General features: G+C 39.7%; 1 protein-coding gene across 4 annotated transcripts in view; it reads right to left on the bottom strand.

The window, feature by feature from the left end:
* LOC138744120 (ubiquitin thioesterase ZRANB1) overlaps window positions 1-13737 on the bottom strand; it is a 57875-nt gene that overhangs the window by 1883 nt on the left and 42255 nt on the right. For all 4 annotated transcript variants that reach the window (XM_069899724.1, XM_069899723.1, XM_069899721.1 and 1 more), the window contains exons 5-9: window positions 10944-11015; window positions 10117-10315; window positions 6407-6527; window positions 5544-5673; window positions 2137-2366 (exon numbers count right to left, since the gene is read on the bottom strand). In XM_069899724.1, the coding sequence (XP_069755825.1) occupies window positions 2137-2366; window positions 5544-5673; window positions 6407-6527; window positions 10117-10315; window positions 10944-11015 (752 nt within the window). The remainder of the gene's footprint in view (window positions 1-2136; window positions 2367-5543; window positions 5674-6406; window positions 6528-10116; window positions 10316-10943; window positions 11016-13737) is intronic.

Below are 13737 nucleotides of genomic sequence, written 5' to 3' on the forward strand. Positions count from 1 at the left end.
GTTCCACAGGTTGAGTTGGTGGTGAAGGCGGCAAATTTCTAGAGGAAATAGCACACAAGAGCAGGGGTGTATTGTTGAGACTCTATAGGGTGCTGTGAGGCCTCACTTGGACTACTGTCTACAGTTTTGAGAAAAGATCTGGTGGCATTGGCAGAAAGCTCAGAGAAGATCGACTAGAATGATGCCAGGAATGAAAGGATCAACACAACATAAGTAATTGTCAGCTCTTGCTCTGTACTCCTTGGAGTACCGAAGGAAAGACGGTCCTCAGCAGCATTTCAATGCTAAGGCCTGGATAGAGTAAATGTAGCATGGTAGGACAAGAGAGCGTAACTTCAGGATAAAAGGCATCAACTTAAAACAGATGCGGAAAAATTTCTTAATCAGAGGGCTGTGACTTTGAAACTTGTCACAGATGGCTGTGGAAGAGATGTCATTGGGTGTATTTAAGGCAGAGATTGACATATGTGAAAAGTCAGGGCATCAGGGAGAAAGCTGGGGAGTGGGGCTGAGAGGGAGGATGGATCAGCTCATGATTATAGTGGTAGAACAGATTCATGGGCAAATGGGTCTACTTCTGTTCCTATATCTTGTGATAAGGTTAAAGAAGTTGGGAATGGAGTAATCCATTGGCATGATAAAGTACTGGATTGAAGAATAGGAATGTAATCTTTTCCATGTGCCAGGTGATGACCAGCGGCATACCCAGCTATTCAAATATGATATTTGTACTGTATATACATAGTATATATTAATGAATTAAATGAAGGAATTAAAGATAGATGGAAATGACTACTTTCAGGAAGAAGTTGAGAAGCTCCAAGGCGTTCAGAATGTTTCACGTTCAGGGGAAAATGCATTGTAAATACAGTATTTTATGTATAAATGTTAGATTATCCACCTCAAATGAGAAAGCAGGAAGAGATTATAGGAAAGAGCTACAACAAAATCTGGGGGGTCCTTGTACACCAGTCACTGAATGTAGCCATGCAGGCCCTAGCAAGCATTTAGAAGCTGAATGTTAAATAGGCCTTCACAACAAGAGGATTCAAGTGGAGGGAAATCTTGTTGCAGTTGGTTGAGTAAAAAAATGGCGAAGCTGCCGAAGTGGGAAGTGGAGACACTGCGCTTCCCCAAAGGATCCTACCACCCAGTCCTACTACTCTGTACAGGCTTTAAACAGTCCTGTTAAAGGAGCCAATAGTATTTTATTTAAAATCCTGCAACTGCAGGGTCTGGGCCCAAGATGCCGGCACCTGTGTATGGCAGCAGCTATGAAGTGTTGCAAACTCTGGGGGAACAGCAGACCAGTGCAAGGCACCAGTAATGGGAAAAACATCCCCTGTTGAGAAGGTAAAGCAGAGCCAACCACTGAGGGACTCTGTGGCTGAAGGACACACACTGCAAGTTGGCAACTTGCAGGTGAGGAATCACACAGACTGCTATAGACAGGCTCATGAGAACCAGGTATCAGAACCAGGATTTGAGAGGGTACTGCGGGCAAGAAGGGTTCCCAAAGAGCCCTGAAGGCTTCCTCATCACATCAAAGGTTTGGATTTGGGCTCGGTGGCCGATGGTTTGAGCTGAAATGGAGTTCTGTTCACTGCAGAGGCTGTGGGAGCACTAGGCAAATCCACAGACACTCAGCAACTCTGAAGGGACTCTCTTGCTTCTTTCTGGCAGGTCAAAGGCAATTTCATGTAATATTGCATTTCTGTTCTATTACATGGCAATAAATAGCACGTGATCTGATCCGAGTTGTACTGGACCTTTTGAGATCGCACTTAGTATCGTGTGGAGGTTTGTACATTGTAACAATTATTATTATCACTTTTCAGCATTATAATTTCAAATGGATTTGTTTTTCTAAACTCTCATTGTTAAACCACTTTAAAATCTTTAGTGATCACAATTCAAATAATGGTCAACAAGACCAAACTGATTAAATAAAGGGCAAAATCTCATACAAAAGTATCCAAGCATTTTAAAAATACAACTGTTTACTAACCAAACCGAATGTACAAATATAAAACTCAATCACACAGATAGCAACAAGTGAACAATTACAATTGCTCAAGGCAAGTTTCTTTTCTGCAGCATTTTAAAACTAGAGCAAATTGAGTAATAAAAGTTCACCTCATGAGCTGAAAGAAAGTGGATGTGCAATAGCTTCCTCTCGCTGTCCACCAATGGCAGGAAGGTAACGTTGACGTCATCATCTGTATTTAGGTGGGCACCAGCACCTCGATTGTCGTAGCCAACATTTTCCATAGCAACCAGTGCAGAGAAGTGGCCCCTCGTGTACCCAAGAGCTATAGGGCTCTTCCAGCAGAAACTCTGTTCCCATAGCAAAGGTAAGTACACACCTGAGGAGAAAGCACAAATCACAGCGCTCGTCAAGAAATGCAGAATCAATACCAATGGCAGTCTGTCAACAATTAATCAACTAATTTTTAACTATCTACTCTTCCCTGCTTTTGAATACTGCCAGCAGTTCTAACAGCACATACTTATGCTCCTTCTAAATTTGTTGCCCATTTCCCAGAGAATTCTAGGGTACATGATTTATTCATATTTCCATTATAATATGCTGTGACATTGTCCTGAGTTATTTTAAAAATAATTTGATTAATTACCAGTTAGAACTTCTAAATTTCCTCATAATATATCCACTCATCCTGATAAAATCATCTAACTGCTCTTTAACACTCCTATGTAATCAGCTGAAAAATTTGTATGGACACAAGGTCAAACTTTTAACAAGCAGAGTAGTGCTTGGAAGGAAAGGATGCAATTGTAACTGGGTAGTTTCAACCAGACTAAATGAACCGATCAAAATTTCAATCCATGTATTGCAAATGTCTATTGACATCAGATCCTACACTTCATTTGACATTTTTTTTCCCTCAGCTGGACAACCAACTTACTTGAAGACTAAACCACCAAAATGAAACAGATTTATTCCATCAAATTACGTGACAAAATCCTAGATTTATAAAGCATATGCCTATGCATTAGTTGTTAAGAAAAGAGTAGGGCTTGTTTGTATATCAGTACAAGCAACATGCAGAGCAATTATACATGTATTCAACACAAATGTAACTTAAATAGACAAATTACTAGAGTGCACTACTCTCCTTCAGAGATTCTTAGTGATCTATGTGTCACCAGACTTACTGATATTAAGGATTCTTGACCACCTTCATAGGTTAGGTGCATTGGGAATGGACAGCAGATATTAATCATCTCTGCAAATTAAGCCAAGTCTATATCCCATGAATTTTCACCAAATCATTTCCAGTATTACAAATTAAAAACTGTTAATAGACTGACAGGTCTAATAATACAGGTAATCAAATTTCTAAAGGATGATGCTAAGAAAAACATTCCAGAACAGTGCCAACAAATCTTCTCAAAAGAACACCTTAAGATAGCAGAGGTACCACCGTCCTCTGACTGGCAGAACTTGTCCTCACCCTCAATTTCTCCTTCAACTCATCCCACTTTCTCCAGGTTAAAGGGGCACCAGCTATGGCTGCCTTTTTGTTGACTATGTGGAGCAATCCATGCTCTAAGCTTTCACAAACAAGGCCCCTCCACTCTTCCTCTGTGACATTAATGATTACTTTGGTACTGCCTCATGTACCCATGATGAGCTTGATGACTTCATCCACTTTTCTGCCAACTTCCACCCTGACCACAATCCATTTCTAGCAACACTCTCTATTTCCTCGATCTCTCTGCTCCCATCTCAGGAGACAAACTCTCAACAGACAGCTTCTATAACCAACCCCCACAGCTACCTCAAACATTCCATTCCCCTGTAATCATTCCATTCCATTCTCTCAATTCCTTCGTCTTGTCGCATCTGCAGCCAGGATGAGGACTAACATGCCAGATCATCAGAGATCTCCTCCTTCCTCAAATAATGTGGCTTTTCCTCTTCCACCATCAACTCAGCACTTACCCGCATTTCTTCCTTTTCCCGCATATCTGCCCTGGCCCCCACCGCCCCCACACGCAAGGACAGGATTCCCCTTGTCCTCACCTACCACCCCACCAGCCACTGCATCCAACACATCCTCCTCCGCCATTTCCGCCACCTACCACGTGAATCCCATCACTAAACACACATTCCCTCTCCTCCCTCAGCACCATTCAGGACCCCAAAAAGTTCTTCCAAGTGAAGCAACATTTCACTTGTGAATCTGCAGGGGTCATCTACTACTACATCCGGTACTGCTGTTGTGGTCTCCTCTACATCGCAGAGACTAGATGCAGACTGGGATATCAATTTGTTAAGCACATCCGCTCTGCCCACCGGAGTAGCATGGATCTCTCAATGGCCACCCATTTCAATTCTCCATCCTACCACCTTGCCGACATGTCTGCCCATGGTCTCATGTACTGCCAGACTAAGACCACCTGTAAATTGGAGGAGTAACACTTCATCTTCCAACTGGGCACCCTCCAACCGGAGGGCATGAATATCAACTTGTCTTTATCACATCCAATTAACATCTTTTGTTGGTCTGGATTCCTCCCCCATTGTTTGAATTCCACGACTTGCTGGGATATATCCTGCCTTTTCTGATTTTTCCTTGTAGAGGGGCTCAGGCCTGAAACGTTGGCTATAAATTTGTCAAAAGATTAGTGCTTTTACTGCTATCACAGCGTCTGCAGCCCATCTTGTTTCTCCAAGGTACAGGATTTTCTACCAAAGGGCTAATGCAAAAGCATCAGTTGCTTAAATGTTTACTAATTACATCACAAGGGCAGGGGATAATAACATTTATAACAAAATCAATCTTTGGGCAGCTATATTGTAATTTTGATTTGGAACCAGGTACTGCACTGATTATGTGTTCTTAATTGAAGCCATATCAGAGTTGAAAGACCAAAATTTCTCAATGCTCATTTGTATAACTCATTTCTGAAAAAAAGATACTTCCCTTGTGATCCCACCACATCCTCACAAGTCAGTTTTAGGAAAAATTCTAATCCTGAGCCAACAATAATGCTCAAAAATTAAATACTTGCTCAAAATAATTCATCGAGGAGCATTAGGGTAACCATGCAGAGGGTGGGAGGGAACGGATGGGTTTTTTTGGCAGCGTTGGACCGGGCCAGAGGGTGGCGGCAGCGTTGGACTGGGGGCACAATAACTCATTTGCCTCCCCATTACCCCAATCTTGCATCCGTTGTCCCAGCATCGTCAAGGAGAGCAGCCTCCCAGGCAGGAGCAGGGACCTCAGGCTACTGGGCAGGAATGGTGACAGCAGTGGGGAGGGATGGGTGATGGCTGATACAAGTATTCCGCTGATGCTATTTTGCTGCTTACGCCAATATTCAGTTACTCGAAAAAGGCAGTTAACCGAAAAACATTCGGTCCCAAGCGTTTTGTATAATCGGAAGCGTACTATCCTAGTAATACAAGCCAGTAGATTGTGAAAGTAAACCCAAATCAGAAAACTGAAGTGCATACCCAATTTCAGAAAAATTAACAAGGCAGTACTTGGAACAGACATTTGAAAATTCCTTACCTTGAAATCGCGTGTAACCCAGAGTCTCACCACGGAAACTCTTGTAGTACTTCACTCCATATACTATAATTGGTCGACGCAGTATATGAGCCAAAACAAAAATGTGGGTCTGCTCTAGACTGGCTCCAGGCTGAAATAAATTAATGGAATCAATATTGATTACTCCTCTCAAAAAACCTTACATAAAGAAACATTTTCATAGTTTCCAAATATAATTTGCAGATAAAAGAGAATTCGAAACTGCAACCTACTGAGACTTTAACCAAGATCCTAGTTCAACCCATGAATATGCAGGAATAGAAGAACATGCATCATATGCAGTATCAGATACTTGGTTTAATTTGGCATTATGCTCTGCACAGACATCATGGTTCCTGTGCTGGACTGTTCTATGTTATAGATTCTTAGCTCTTGGCTTGCCAGGTAAGGGGGACCCACTCCTGAAGACAACATTGACATACAACATCCTAAAAAGTTTTCTTTAACTTTTGGTTTATCAATATAACAGCAATAAATTTATTGCAAGTGTAGTCAAGTTGCAGTTTCTTCCAAAATTTAAAACAAACCAACAAAATAATAGACTACTCCCTCCAGATATACTGTCTAACCTACTGAGTATTTCCAGCAAATTGTTCTTATACAAATTCCCAGCATATGCAATTTGTTGCTTTTCAAAGTATGTACTGTATATCTGATTGTCAAGGTCCCAAAAGAGATTAAACAGATGTTGATTTTTGCCTCGTTTGGAAGCATTAAAATAAGGTCGAAATACCACATTTGATGCATGCAAGATATTAGGACTGTGGTTAAAAATTCCAAAGTGCGCAACCACAAATGCTGAGTTTTTTTGAAGTCAAAAGTACCTGACTCGCAAGGGAGAGAATGAATGCCCAGTCTTCCTGCCACTGCTCCTCCCGCAGAGAGAAGTGTAACCCAAAGCTTTGAGAATACCACGACTCCCATTCCTTCCAACGTGTATAAAACCTGGAAGGATTAGATAATTATATACACGAGCATAAAGTCGGCAAATAATTACCACTGATCTTCTTATTGATCTTCAATACAAAAGCCAGTTCACTAGGGATATCCAACCTGTGGCCGAGAAGCCACATTGGTATGTTTTAGTGATCTGATAATCACCATGCACAAAATTTAAAAGCATTGCATCTGATGAAATAAGCTCCTCCTGTGTGATCGCATGCCAACAAAAAGACTGTTGTGGTATTTTACAATTTTTACAGTCGTGGCAAGATTTTACCGTTATGAAGCATCTCCGATATCCTGGCACTGGTCGTTCAAACTGGAACGACCAAAACTGCAAATCTGTTTCACTCTGCCATTTTATACAGCTTACCAGCATTCCGTGAACAAAAGGAGCGGGACGTGTAACTCAATAGCGTCAGCTTCTAATGTCACATATAACACACTGTATTTGAAGGCACTTTAGTCCCACTTGTTCTTCCCAAAAAAAAGGCACAAAAATACTCCCCTAGTTTTATATACCAGGTTGAAATTAGGCTGATAATGGTGAATAACATCTGGACACAAGGATTTGCTATCAAATGTTACTTTTATTAACATAATTGAAGAGCATGGGAAAATACACAGACAATTTAATAAAACATACACACACAATTTATGAGTGTGGGAAAAATCTACTCCAAGTATTGATCAAAAGAAGTGGATTTCAAACTTTCTTTCCACTCACATACCACCTTAAGTAGTCCCTTACTAATCACCACTGGCGGGGCTGTCAGTGGGGAAGCGGGGCAGTGGGCTTCAGACTGTACAAAGTGAGAACAAACCAGTTTCCTGACAATCTGGCAGACTGAGTGTCAAATCCAGGGTTAGGATAATCATCCCTCTTGTGTTCATTGGTCTCCTCTCTCAGGTTCTGTGTCACTATAAACTGCCACTTTTGGTTGGTCCATGCTTTCATTACCCTGTGCCTATTTCTAGCTCTTAGTGGGATCAGTTGTGCATTTCGACATGTCCTGGGGTAAGTTTATTACCTGCATAGTGGGTGACCTTATATTCACACCTTCAGGCTATGGTTTGGGTTGTGGTTAGCGTGAGGTGTGGGGTTCAGGTAGGATTAGCTGCCCACAGCAACAGAGAGCAGGCAACGGGGCAGGTCAGAGGGCCATGGAGAGATCAGGCAGCATTAAGAAAATTATGGTACACAATACACATCATGAACTGAGTTGGTCCTGGAATGTTTGTAGTGCAGTTTACATTGCAAGCATACCAGGAAAATGACAAGGGGTCTAGGCGATAAAAAGTCGGAACTGGAATGCACCCGCATTCCTGTTCTGTGCTTTTTACATCACACGCATTCTGGGAAAAAGGGAATAATTTCCCAGAATGCAGCAGCTATGTAAAAAAAAACCAAATGATTACAAGCTGGATAAGCCAAGTGATTAGTGTCTCTACTGAAGGATTGTGGAGATAATGGGGTGGGGGAGAGCACCAATAAATCAGATTATTTATGAACTGGGAAGTATGATACGTAAGAATATTAGACTTTCCTCAGACATTCTACAGGAAGACACCAGTTAAGATTAATGTAGCAGTTACCACAATGTTATTACAGCACTAATGACCCAGGTTCAAATCTGGCACTGTCTGCAAGGATATTATACCTTCTCTCCCTATCTACATGGGTTTTATCTGATTGCTCTGGTTTCCTCGCACCCTTCAAAATGTACAGGGTTGAGGTTAATTGGGAAGTACTGGTTTGTAGGCCAGGAGGACCAGTTGCAGTAATGCATGTCCAATTTAAAAATTAAACAAATTAAATTAAAACTAAAATTAAATGATAGGGCTCTGCTCCCTGACAACTGTAACCAGATCTATTTACAGTTCGGAAGTGAACAAAAATGCACAGAAACAGCTGTGATGAAAGCACAGAAAAAGTAGCTGCCAACTCGCCCAACTGATTCAGTTTGAGACAACTCAGCCCCTGATGGATCCAGATTGAGGGAGGTGTTGAGGTTAAAACATTGTGTTTATGATTTAGTTTTGTTTCTATGACTTTTCCTTTAAGGATTAATTGTTTTTGTTAGAGTTACCATAGTTTCTATAATGTCATATGTCGTAATATCCTAGCGGACAAGGAGCTAATTTTCTCATTCTTGAAATGGCCATGAAGGAGATGTGAGCACTCGAGAAACTTTTCTTCGAATTTATCATTATTAATCCTTTATCATTTTAATTCATTTATATTTGTTTGAAGTTGAGTATCGTTATAATTTACAATATGCTTTGTTTTACTCATCGTTATGAAGTCCAAAGCTACGAAAATGTTTATTCACATCAACGGAAAATTAAGTTGTTTACAGCTGCAGTTTTACAAACTTTGATTTATTTCGACGAATAAGATACAATTCGGAATATCGAGGCTTACTTTTCTTAGAAGATGACATGATTGAGATTGGGAAATATTACAAGCTTGGAAGTCTTATCTACAGGGGGAAGGCACCAGAGGCTGAAGGGACAATAATAGTCTTATCTCTTTGTCATATTGCCAAACAAATAGCAACCCGTGGTTTGCTGGGTAAAGGCAAGTACTCTTAAGTGTAAAGACAAAATTGATATCCAACATTATAAACTACCCTGAAAAAAAGTTTTTTGATTAATATATAAGCAATAATTTATTACACATCAGCCAAATTGAAATTCCTGGAGAACTTTATTGAGCAAATCATGGGAATGGCAGATTGCAAAGGAGGACAATATCAAACAAAATTGATCCACTTCCACGGCTGGAAAAAAAAAATCACTTGTTGGTAGCAAAAAATTTCTCAATATCATAAATGTTTAAAAACTAAAATCCATGACAACTTTCACGGACAACGAAGCTCTGACTACCAGGTTTACCCTCTGTTAAAAGAGCAGAAAGGTATTTTGCGGGCTGAGCTTTCTCATTGCATCTGAGGACCAGATGTAACTAAGATCATGCTACGTGACTTTGGGGCATGGAATGCAATCAGGATGGATCATACAAATCTTCTGCATTGCCCAGGTAAGTGCTGGGCTCAGAGGGGTGCCAAACCAGCAGGATCCAGCCCAAAGAAAAAATATTGCCAAGCTCTTTGTTGGGTCATACTGATGTTTAGCTTTGGATCTTCTCTTTGGCTTGGCTTCGCGGACGAAGATTTATGGAGGGGGTAAAAGTCCACGTCAGCTGCAGGCTCGTTTGTGGCTGACAAGTCCGATGCGGGACAGGCAGACACGGTTGCAGCGGCTGCAGGGGAAAATTGGTTGGTTGGGGTTGGGTGTTGGGTTTTTCCTCCTTTGCCTTTTGTCAGTGAGGTAGCTTTGGATAACACATTACTAAACCACATCCCTAAAAACACAAGGATGATTTGAAGAGGAAATAATAAAAACTGATTTATGCAAATGGGAAAAGAATTTACAAAAGCAACATTTGATTACAATTTTAGAAGAGTCATTACACTGTATTTACATTCTGAGTTAATTACAGGAGCCTGCTGACATCCTTAATTTTTGTACATTGGATTGAATAAACTTTTTTTTTTGCAAATATTGACGTTGTAGTTAAAACTCTTACCAATGTGAGCAATCATGCAAGCTGTCATGAAGAGCTTTCCGCAGAACTGAATCTTTGTCGTAAATACCCCACGTAGCTTGTAGCACAGAGTCAAGAAGACAGTCACCTGCTGTGCGGTTCCAGAGAGCATATAGTCGGCTATCTAAACGGCTTCCAAGCTCCAAGGACCAGTTTATAATAGGGGACTCTTCTTCTAATTCTACAAACCCAAAACAGACCAGGATTAAAATAACCTTTATATACAATTAAACCAATTTCCAAATTAAAAGTTAACAAAAATATCATTTCACAAAATTGACATTTATGAAATAATAGAATCTATGTCAGGAAAAAAGATGATCAGTGCTCTAGTAGCTATAAACAGATTTGAATACTTCAGCAGGCTTTTATACTTCAGTAGGAAAGAGGCTAGCGCTTGCCATCTCAAGACCATGAAATGATACACAAATCTCGAGATAATCAATCCCCAAATAGATCACAAATTAAACTGCAGCACTTGAAAGGTCAAACAATTTTCCACTGATAGCAGGACAGAAGTAACACAGTCCTGCACATTTTAAGGAATAGGTAGAGATTATAAACCCCTGGAGTCTGTCATCTAATTAGATCATTTGCTAATTGTTCCTTCATCAGGGTGAGGAGGGGATGGAAAGAGAAAAAGGGCACGACATTAGTTTGGGGGTGGGAGAGAAAAAAGAATTTGGAACTCAGATACTGGACCACATTTTTAAGATTCAACAACCAACTATATAATTTAAAAATTTTAATCAAGGTCAGAAGTGTTACTAATTCAAGATAGAATTTTAAAAACACAATAAACTGATCACCTTTCTGTACATCCCGATCAAGCACTTCATCAAATAGTTTTTCCTGGACAGATGGTGGAAGATCTTCAACATCTGCAAGAATCAAATGACAAATTCAGAATCAATAATGTAAGTTAACTCACTCCCTCATTTACAAAGATAATCAAATTCAACATTAATACTAGTTTTTTGGATAGTCTTTCAGTCCCTGAACCATAATGCACATGGAATTTCATTGAATGAATTCACTTTTTTTAAATTCACTTTTCAAGAGTTGGGTGTTGGGTTGCAAGGTCAGCATTTGATTGCCTGGGGAAAGTGATAGCCCATGAAATGCTGATATTTCCAAATCAAGCTCATGCGTGTCTTGCACATGGCAGTGTTCCAAAGTGCCTGCTGCACTAATTCTTCTTGACAGTCTGGAAAGGTCATGGATTTGGGAGGAGTTTTGTCAAGATAACATTGAGCTTCTTCAGCTGTTGGAAGCTGCATTGATTAAGGCAAGTGGAGAGTATCTCATCATGCTGTCGTCTTTGGTCTTGTTGATGATGAATGACCTTTGGGTGTCAGAAAGCTCAACCTGCTGTTGTTGGTCCAGTCAAATCTCCAATGGTAGAGGGTTTTATAAACGACAAGGCCACCGAATTCCATAGCCTACCAGTTTGATTCTTGTTAGAGAAGGTTTTAACTGTGGTTTGTGACATATATGTAGCTCGTCATTGATCAACCTTTGCCTGAAGGTCATCCAGTCAAGATGTTGCTGCATACAGATCAAAGAAACGTGAAATCATCACCTGACGTCTCCGCCAACTTTACGATCAGGTGAAGAATGCGGCTGGTGGGGATTAGGCTAGGATTTTAATCCCTCTTGCTGCGAAATCCTGGAGCTAAGATGATCAGTCTCCAACCAATACAACCATCATCCTTTGCGAGAGATATCACTCAATCCAGTGGCATTTACAAGTGAATTGGAGACGACATGAGCTCAATGCCTCCTACACTCTGTCCCAGTGAGTTTGCTCCCCACTTCATACAAATGCTGCATTTCTTCTTCAAACTCATCCAATTTCCCAAAATGCTAAAATAAAATCGATGACCCGTTATGTATATTCTCATTGACTGGTCACCCACAGCCCTCTGAAGAGAAAATCACAAAGAATCACAGCCTCTAGGAGAAAGTGTTTTGTCATTTTAACGATAAACAGACCTTGACACTATGACTAATAGATCCAACTCCTCCCCCTGACCTTTCTCAGTATGAATATGATTGTACCTTCATATGCTCTTATGAGAGCAACTTCTTATTACGAAGAAGGAGGGCCATTTTATTCATTTTTGAGAATATGGGCACATTAATTTGGGTATTTATTGCATAGAAAACAAATGACAAGATTCAAAGTAGAAAGGTAATAAACTATTTTATCAGTCACGCAAACCTTAAACACAAAAATATTTTAAAAATAAACTGAAGAGAACACTGGACAATAAATATTAAATTTATCAGCCTTGTCAAATTGTTTCATATTTGTTAATTGATGAGGTTAATTGTACTTTTTAACCTATAACTTAAAATAAAAAGTTAATATTTTTGCCCAAGCTATCAGAACAATTTTTATCCACGTGTGGAATTAAAACAGGCAATATTACTGAAACAAGGTACAGACTGAAATATTTCAACAATAATATTGCAGGTTTGAAGGAAATCAAGTGCAAGCTTCCTTAACAACTGCATTTACAATATTAATGGACATTGATTTAATGCGAGTGGTTTAATTTCCAGAAAGCATCCATAAAATTCACATCCGAACACTCAAATGTACTCTAAAGGAAACAAAAAAATCTTACCGAGACAACACATTAACTTGCCAGAACTTGTTCAAAATGCTCTACACTGGAACAGGTCGAATTCATGCATTCAGGATTGTTAATCTCAGCAGCAGCAAGTTATTAATAAATTATAGATTTTGAACAGGTTCATCTCTGCCAAATCAAAAGAATGCAGAGATATTTCAAAATGCTATACATAGAGTATGATATAGATACAAATGGAAAATGTAAAAATGTTTATAAAAATTAAAATACATTAAAAATCTCTACTGAGCACACAAAAGATAGTTTCTGCCGCAAGGTACTTAGTTAAAAGGTGATAGATGGATATCGGTTAAAAATTACCAAGACTCATGAAACACAAGTATATCACCTGGTTCTACTCAGTAATTCATCATGGCTGATCTACCTCAACACTACTTTCCTTTACTTTTGCCATGATCTCTTGATTCCCTCAATGCCCAGAAATCTATCCATCTTGGTTTTTATGAACCCCTATGACTGAAGAGTCAGTTCACCTCTTCTTTTCAACCAGTTTTTCCAAACAAGGCAGAACTTATTTACACTTTATCCAATCTATTATACCGTTCACAATACGGCCTCTTGGATATTGGAGAAACCTAACACTTTTCTTAATGTGCTCAATCTGTAGAAATGACTCCGTTTCCAGAGTCCATCTAATCTGACCTCTATCAAAGGACTCCAGGACTACTTTAATGAGGACCAACTGTAAATTCAAAGAACAACATTTCATCTTTTGTGCAGGCACAATGCAAGTTGTTTGACTCAATACTGAATTCTCCAATTTTAGGTATCTCGCTTCCCCAGTGAAGCAATTTTCTTTTCAAAGCTAGCAGATTTTCCCCTAAATTTTTTAAAATCAATTTCTAATACATTTTAATTGCCAAGCCCTCTCAGAATCCTGGCACTTCTCTGAAATCGACGTTGTATGCTCCAATAAGAAAGGGCCTAACCTGCTCAACCATTC

The sequence above is a fragment of the Narcine bancroftii genome, chromosome 10 (genome assembly GCF_036971445.1).
Source record: "Narcine bancroftii isolate sNarBan1 chromosome 10, sNarBan1.hap1, whole genome shotgun sequence".
Taxonomy (NCBI): Eukaryota; Metazoa; Chordata; class Chondrichthyes; order Torpediniformes; family Narcinidae; genus Narcine; species Narcine bancroftii.